General features: G+C 50.8%; 1 protein-coding gene across 1 annotated transcript in view; it reads right to left on the bottom strand.

Annotated features, from left to right (window-relative positions):
* Positions 1-666: 666 nt before the first annotated feature.
* MSRB1 (methionine sulfoxide reductase B1) overlaps positions 667-8,201 on the bottom strand; it is a 24,962-nt gene continuing 17,427 nt past the window's right edge. The window contains exon 4 of the mRNA XM_078880756.1: positions 667-4,874. Coding sequence (XP_078736882.1) covers positions 4,846-4,874 — 29 coding nt within the window. The 3' untranslated portion in view covers positions 667-4,845. The remainder of the gene's footprint in view (positions 4,875-8,201) is intronic.

Genomic DNA, 8,201 nt, shown 5'->3' with positions numbered 1-8,201 from the left:
CCTGGCACGAGCGTCGTGGTGACGTCACCGCCACTTAGTGGCGAATGGAAGTTGTTGTGTGTCTCACTGTGTGTGTGTGTCACTGTGTGTGTCACTGTGTGTGTGTGTCCCTGTGTGTGTGTGTCAGTGTGTCAGTCGACCCGTGGCACCTGGGTCTGCCCCGTGACCTCCTGCCAGCGGGCGTTCGACACTTCACGTGGCAGCCTCAAGGTGCACATGGCCTGGCACAAGCGTCGTGGTGACGTCACCGCCACTTAGTGGCGAATGGCGGTTGTAACTCTGTGTATGGATCTGTGCCGAGTAAGCTGCACAGTGCACACACGTATCTCTGCATCTGTATGTATCTGTGTGCATCTGTGGGGAGCGGTGGTGTAGCGGTTAGCGCGCTGCGCTATGAACCTAGCGACCTCGGTTCGATTCCCGCTCACGGCCAACACCAGTGACGATTATCTGAACCGGTCCTGGGCCTCCCCTAGGTCGACTCAGCCTGAAATGATTACCTGGTGTGGTGTGTAAACATCGCCACTGGGGAGACAAAGGCGGCCGGGCGTGGTGCTGGCCACCCAACCCCCTCGTGTACCGTTCCGGCCTTCATAGGTGCTGCTCGCTAACAGCACTTGCCCCTACAGTCTGTTAAGGCTATACGGGGGATCTTTGTATCTGTGAGTATCTGTATGTATCTCTGTATTTATCCCTGTGTATGTGTGTGTAACCGTGTATGTATCTCTGGCGAGACCGTTGCCTGCACACCACAGCACACACAGCACACACTGCACACACTGCACACAATGCACACAATGCAGATCCCACGTCCTACCGCTTCCGCACGCCGAGTGAATTCAAACCGCATAAGCAGAGCGAATCTTGGGGCTGGAAACAGGCGAAATCGCACAAAACGAAACCGCGTGGGGTGCAAGGAAAGAAACCTGCACTGGCTTTGTCGTTTCTTCTCGGGAGTTTTTAATTTTTTTAATTTTTCCCTCCCCCCGCCGCCCGACCGTGCAGGGGAAAGACCGGCCAAAGCGCGGCCCGGGAGAAATGTCAGAGGTCACCGAAAAGGCGGCGTTCTTACGCGTGGATCCCCAAAGTTGCCCCGTCACGTCACTCATGGGCACGTGCCTGGAATGACCTCGGCGCGTACAAGACCCACGCGCTTTGCATTGCTTGGCTACAAAATGCGGCGAAAGCCTCTAATGCCCAGGGTCAGCGCGCCGTTACCCTCTGAAATATCAGACAAAGCGACCTACATCGTTTCTAAAGCGTTGATCATTTTATATATATATAAAAATAACACTGGTCAACAAAAAAAAAACTTTTTTCTGGCCTGGACTTTTGCAGCTGTTCCAGACTAATTTCAGGGTGCCGATTCCAAATCTGATCTCAGATTTGCTCCGTCACATCTCATTTTTATGCTATCGGCATACCCCATTTTCAATGATTTTACCCGAAATTAACTCTGTCACTTATGATTGCAAGTTGTTGCGAGTCAGTGATGATTGCTTTAGTGTTAAAATATGGTGCTGTATTTTTAGCATAGTGTGTTTATAATATAATTTTATGTAGATATCCACATTTAATATTTTTCTTCTGCAGTTTTTATTGAAAACGCAATATTTCATATCTCAAAAACCTGACGTGATAGACAAAAACCGACGCCAGATTTGGAATCGGCACCCCCAAAATTACCTTACGACCGTTGGAATACCTCGTGCCACAAAAAGTGTCTTGACCAGTGTAATCATCCGTTTTCGAGGGGGGGGGGGGGGGGGGTTGGGGGGGGGGGGTCTGACGTCACCGTCGTTTTTACGAAGAACAACGGCTAGACGGGGGGAGGGGGGGGCGAGCGTCACGTGACATCCGCGCCCGCGGGGCCCTACTGACGTCAGGGTTTGCCCAAGGGGCGCATCACGGAGTGACGTCTCGCCGTGACCACCACCGGCCACGGAAGAAAAGCGACGGCGGTGATCCCCTCGCTCCTTCGGTTACGAAGCCGACGTTACGATGGATGCTGTGAGAACCCGATTAGAAATTATACTTGTTGTTTCGATTTAAAGCTTTCGTGACTGCAGGGATTCATCTTCTTGGTTCTTTCGGTAAAGTCACGTAGAAGGGAAGTAATAAAATAATAAAAACATCATAAAATACAATTCTCACGACGTTTCGGCCACAACGCAAGCAGCCGTCCTCAGGTGAAGAACGCTGTCTTTCCGACAGACCTATCTCTCAACATTGCCCCATTGAATTTCGATTTAAAGCTTTCGTGACTGCAGGGATTCATCTTCTTGGTTCTTTCGGTAAAGTCAACACGTAGAATGGAAATAATAAAATAATAAAAAATAAAATATTATAAAATAATTCTCACGACGTTTCGGCCACAACGCAAGCAACCGTCCTCAGGTGGAGAGCAGGTGTGTCGGGAAGACAGAGTCTGAATGACACACTCCAGGCTTGGAGCGACTATTTAAGATGGGCTAATCGCATATCTGCATTTCCCATAAATATGCTAAATTCCTCTTGATATGCAAATTATTTTGTCAAAGCGCCCTTCCCCCCTCCATCCCAGCAGCTTAAATAGTCGCTCCAAGCCTGGGGCGTGTCATTCAGACTCTGTCTACTCGACAGACCTGCTCTCCACCTGAGGACGGCTGCTTGCGTTGTGGCCGAAACGTCGTGAGAATGATTTTATTATATTTTATTTTTTATTATTTCCATTCTACGTGACTTTAACCGAAAGAACCAAGAAGATAAACTATTGTTGCTGTTGTTGTTTCGCTCGTTTACCCGGGGGCGGGAGGTGGGGGCCACGTTTCTCTGTGCAATCCCAATTGAGCACTGCAATTAGCATGTTCATGTCACCAACGCGACGTAGAGTCAATCAATACCAGTCGCATGTATGGGTTGTTGTTGTTTTTTAGAATTGGTTTCATCTGTGGGAGGTGGAAACCCCACGCATCATAGCAGAGGTCACAATCGGGTACCCGATACCCGTACCCTACCCGATACCCGGCTACCCGTACCCGGCCAGGTACGGGTACGGGTACCCGTTTGCGAGCCTGGTGTGGCCGGGTACGGGTACGGGTAGGCCGTGAGTCACTGGTGAGTCACCGTTTGTCACTCATTTCCCAACGTCTTGTCTCTTCTCACAATTCAAGTTCCTAGAATCAACCCACCCGCGCCTGCAACATGGCTTCATCCCAGAGGTCGCAATCGGGTACCCGATACCCGTACCCTACCCGATACCCGGCCGGGTACGGGTAGCCGGGTATCGGGTAGGGTACGGGTAAGGAATCAACCCGTTTGCGACATCTGCATCACAGGGATGGAGATGGCGTGGGGAGGGTGTGGGGGGAGCGGAACAGAGAGAGAGAGAGAACGCGCAAACACCGCGCTAAGAAAAGTGTCGGGAATCGAACCCAGGCCCCTTTCTTTGCCGCGGGGCGCGGCGAGCGACACCCATCCGCCACCGCGCGCGCCGCCCCCCCTGCCGCCCGATTGGTTGTCGCCTCCCGGCACCGGGCCCACAACCTCCCGAGGTAGAAGAGAGGTGGAGGGGAGGTGCGCTTAAGACGGGGGTCACGAGAAAGGGGGGGGGGGGAGGTCAAACGTTTCTCTCCTTTTAAGAATGGGAGAGGGGGGGGGGGCTAGGCCACGATTGAAGAGTCACCCGACTTCGCCTCCACCCGCCCCACAATGCAACGGGAATACTACGGGACGGTGACGGTCCATTGATAGACAAAGTGGAGCCGTAGGTTGCCAACTGCTTAGCGCGGTGAACTGGACTCCCACGGTGAACTGAGACCCCATGGTCAGGGGGTCAGGGGTCAGCAAAACCAAAATAACAAGAGGAAGAATTCGTACTTCTTGGTTCTTTCGGTAAAGTCACGTAGAAGGGAAATAATAAAATAATAAAAATAAAACATAATAAAATAATTCTCACGACGTTTCGGCCACAACGCAAGCAGCCGTCCTCGGGTGAAGACCAGGCCGAAACGTGAGAATTATTTTATTATGTTTTATTTTTATTATTTTATTATTTCCCTTCTACGTGACTTCACCGAAAGAACCAAGAAGATGAATCCCTGCAGTCACGAAAGCTTTAAATCGAAATTTAGACCTGTTCTCCACCTGAGGACGGCTGCTTGCGTTGTGGCCGAAACGTCGTGAGAATTATTTTATTATGTTTTGTTTTTATTATTTTATTATTTCCCTTCTACGTGACTTTACCAAAAGAACCAAGAAGATGAATCCCTGCAGTCACGAAAGAAGCTTAAAATCGAAATTTAGGAGGAATTCGTGTTCGAATTCGGCAAAAGCAAAGCGCTCCGTATTTCAAGAGCCGCGAGGCGAGTCCTGAAGGAGCCGAACGCGGCTCCGGTAGCCCCCCGAACTAAATTAGCGACGGCTTAGCAGAGAAGGGGGGAAGAGGGAGAATTAAAAATGAGGGGGGGGGGGCAGATGAATGCTCTGGTGGGGGGCACGCGACGCACGTCCGGTTATCAGGGTCGACTACGCGCGGTGCGGTACAAGTCCACCCCAACCCGGGCCTGCCACTCAGGCTTTCGTCGCGTTGTGAGCCTTGTCGTTCTTTTGCTGCTGCCGCTGCTGCTTCTGCCGCTGCTGCTGCTGCTGCCGCTGCTGCAGCTGCAGCTGCCGCAGCTGCCGCCGCTGCTGCTGCTGCTGCCGCTGCTGTTGCTGCTGAGGTTGAGAAGATTGAAGCTCGTTGCCCCACCACCACCGACTTTGTTGTGAGCTGTCCATCCGTGGCGCTTGCATGACTCGGTGACCTCCCTGGCCATCGTCGCCACCGTCGCCACCATCGCCACCGTCGCCACCGCCACCACCGCCCTACTTGCCACCGGTCCCCTTAGCTTTGTCTGCAATCGCGAGATACGGTGCGACATTAAGTGCTCCGTTTTTTTTTTTTTAAACGTCGTTATCGCGATGCTCTGATTTAATATTACGAATGCTTTCGCGCTGGGCTAGAACGCGGGGGAGAACATACAAACTCCACTCACTCTGCAGAACAGGGTGAGATCATACAAACTCCACTCACTCTGTAGAACAGGGTGAGATCATACAAACTCCACTCACTCTCACTCTGTAGAACAGGGGGAGATCATACAAACTCCACTCACTCACTCTGTAAAACAGGGTGAGATCATACAAACTCCACTCACTCTGCAGAACAGGGGGAGATCATACAAACTCCACTCACTCACTCTGCAGAACAGGGGGAGATCATACAAACTCCACTCACTCACTCTGCAGAACAGGGGGAGATCATACAAACTCCACTCACTCTGCAGAACAGGGGGAGATCATACAACCTCCACTCACTCTGCAGAACAGGGGGAGAACATACAAACTCCACTCACTCACTCTGCAGAACAGGGGGAGATCATACAACCTCCACTCACTCACTCTGTAGAACAGGGGGAGATCATACAAACTCCACTCACTCACTCTCACTCTGCAGAACAGGGGGTGATCACACAAACTCCACTCACTCACTCTGTAGAACAGGGGGAGATCATACAAACTCCACTCACTCACTCTGTAGAACAGGGGGAGATCATACAAACTCCACTCACTCACTCTGTAGAACAGGGGGAGATCATACAAACTCCACTCACTCACTCTCACTCTGCAGAACAGGGGGTGATCATACAAACTCCACTCACTCACTCTGTAGAACAGGGGGAGAACATACAAACTCCACTCACTCGCTCTGCAGAACAGGGGGAGATCATACAAACTCCACTCACTCTGTAGAACAGGGGGAGATCACACAAACTCCACTCACTCTCACTCTGTAGAACAGGGGGAGATCATACAAACTCCACTCACTCACTCTGCAGAACAGGGGGAGATCATACAAACTCCACTCACTCTGCAGAACAGGGGGAGATCATACAAACTCCACTCACTCACTCTGCAGAACAGGGGGAGATCATACAAACTCCACTCACTCTGCAGAACAGGGGGAGATCATACAAACTCCACTCACTCACCCTGCAGAACAAGGGGAGATCATACAAACTCCACTCACTCACTCTCACTCTGTAGAACAGGGGGAGATCATACAAACTCCACTCACTCACTCTCACTCTGTAGAACAGGGGGAGATCATACAAACTCCACTCACTCACTCTCACTCTGTAGAACAGGGGGAGATCATACAAACTCCACTCACTCACTCTCCCTCTGCAGAACAGGGGGAGATCATACAAACTCCACTCACTCACTCTCACTCTGCAGAACAGGGGGAGATCATACAAACTCCACTCACTCACTCTGCAGAACAGGGGGAGATCATACAAACTCCACTCACTCTGCAGAACAGGGGGAGATCATACAAACTCCACTCACTCACCCTGCAGAACAAGGGAAGATCATACAAACTCCACTCACTCACTCTCACTCTGTAGAACAGGGGGAGATCATACAAACTCCACTCACTCACTCTCACTCTGTAGAACAGGGGGAGATCATACAAACTCCACTCACTCACTCTCACTCTGTAGAACAGGGGGAGATCATACAAACTCCACTCACTCACTCTCCCTCTGCAGAACAGGGGGAGATCATACAAACTCCACTCACTCACTCTCACTCTGTAGAACAGGGGGAGATCATACAAACTCCACTCACTCACTCTCACTCTGTAGAACAGGGGGAGATCATACAAACTCCACTCACTCACTCTCACTCTGTAGAACAGGGGGAGATCATACAAACTCCACTCACTCACTCTGCAGAACAGGGGGAGATCATACAAACTCCACTCACTCACTCTGCAGAACAGGGGGAGATCATACAAACTCCACTCACTCTGCAGAACAGGGGGAGATCATACAAACTCCACTCACTCACCCTGCAGAACAAGGGGAGATCATACAAACTCCACTCACTCACTCTCACTCTGTAGAACAGGGGGAGATCATACAAACTCCACTCACTCACTCTCACTCTGTAGAACAGGGGGAGATCATACAAACTCCACTCACTCACTCTCACTCTGTAGAACAGGGGGAGATCATACAAACTCCACTCACTCACTCTCCCTCTGCAGAACAGGGGGAGATCATACAAACTCCACTCACTCACTCTCACTCTGCAGAACAGGGGGAGATCATACAAACTCCACTCACTCACTCTGCAGAACAGGGGGAGATCATACAAACTCCACTCACTCTGCAGAACAGGGGGAGATCATACAAACTCCACTCACTCACCCTGCAGAACAAGGGGAGATCATACAAACTCCACTCACTCACTCTCACTCTGTAGAACAGGGGGAGATCATACAAACTCCACTCACTCACTCTCACTCTGTAGAACAGGGGGAGATCATACAAACTCCACTCACTCACCCTCACTCTGTAGAACAGGGGGAGATCATACAAACTCCACTCACTCACTCTCCCTCTGCAGAACAGGGGGAGATCATACAAACTCCACTCACTCACTCTCACTCTGTAGAACAGGGGGAGATCATACAAACTCCACTCACTCTCACTCTGTAGAACAGGGGGAGATCATACAAACTCCACTCACTCACTCTCACTCTGTAGAACAGGGGGAGATCATACAAACTCCACTCACTCACTCTGCAGAACAGGGGGAGATCATACAAACTCCACTCACTCACTCTGCAGAACAGGGGGAGATCATACAAACTCCACTCACTCTGCAGAACAGGGGGAGATCATACAAACTCCACTCACTCACCCTGCAGAACAAGGGGAGATCATACAAACTCCACTCACTCACTCTCACTCTGTAGAACAGGGGGAGATCATACAAACTCCACTCACTCACTCTCACTCTGTAGAACAGGGGGAGATCATACAAACTCCACTCACTCACTCTCCCTCTGCAGAACAGGGGGAGATCATACAAACTCCACTCACTCACTCTCACTCTGCAGAACAGGGGGAGATCATACAAACTCCACTCACTCACTCTGCAGAACAGGGGGAGATCATACAAACTCCACTCACTCTGCAGAACAGGGGGAGATCATACAAACTCCACTCACTCACCCTGCAGAACAAGGGGAGATCATACAAACTCCACTCACTCACTCTGTAGAACAGGGGGAGATCATACAAACTCCACTCACTCACTCTCACTCTGTAGAACAGGGGGAGATCATACAAACTCCACTCACTCACTCTCACTCTGTAGAACAGGGGGAG

This window comes from Lampetra fluviatilis, chromosome 58 (assembly GCF_964198595.1).
Source record: "Lampetra fluviatilis chromosome 58, kcLamFluv1.1, whole genome shotgun sequence".
Lineage (NCBI taxonomy): Eukaryota > Metazoa > Chordata > Hyperoartia > Petromyzontiformes > Petromyzontidae > Lampetra > Lampetra fluviatilis.
This window is presented reverse-complemented; position numbering and strand designations above follow the sequence as displayed.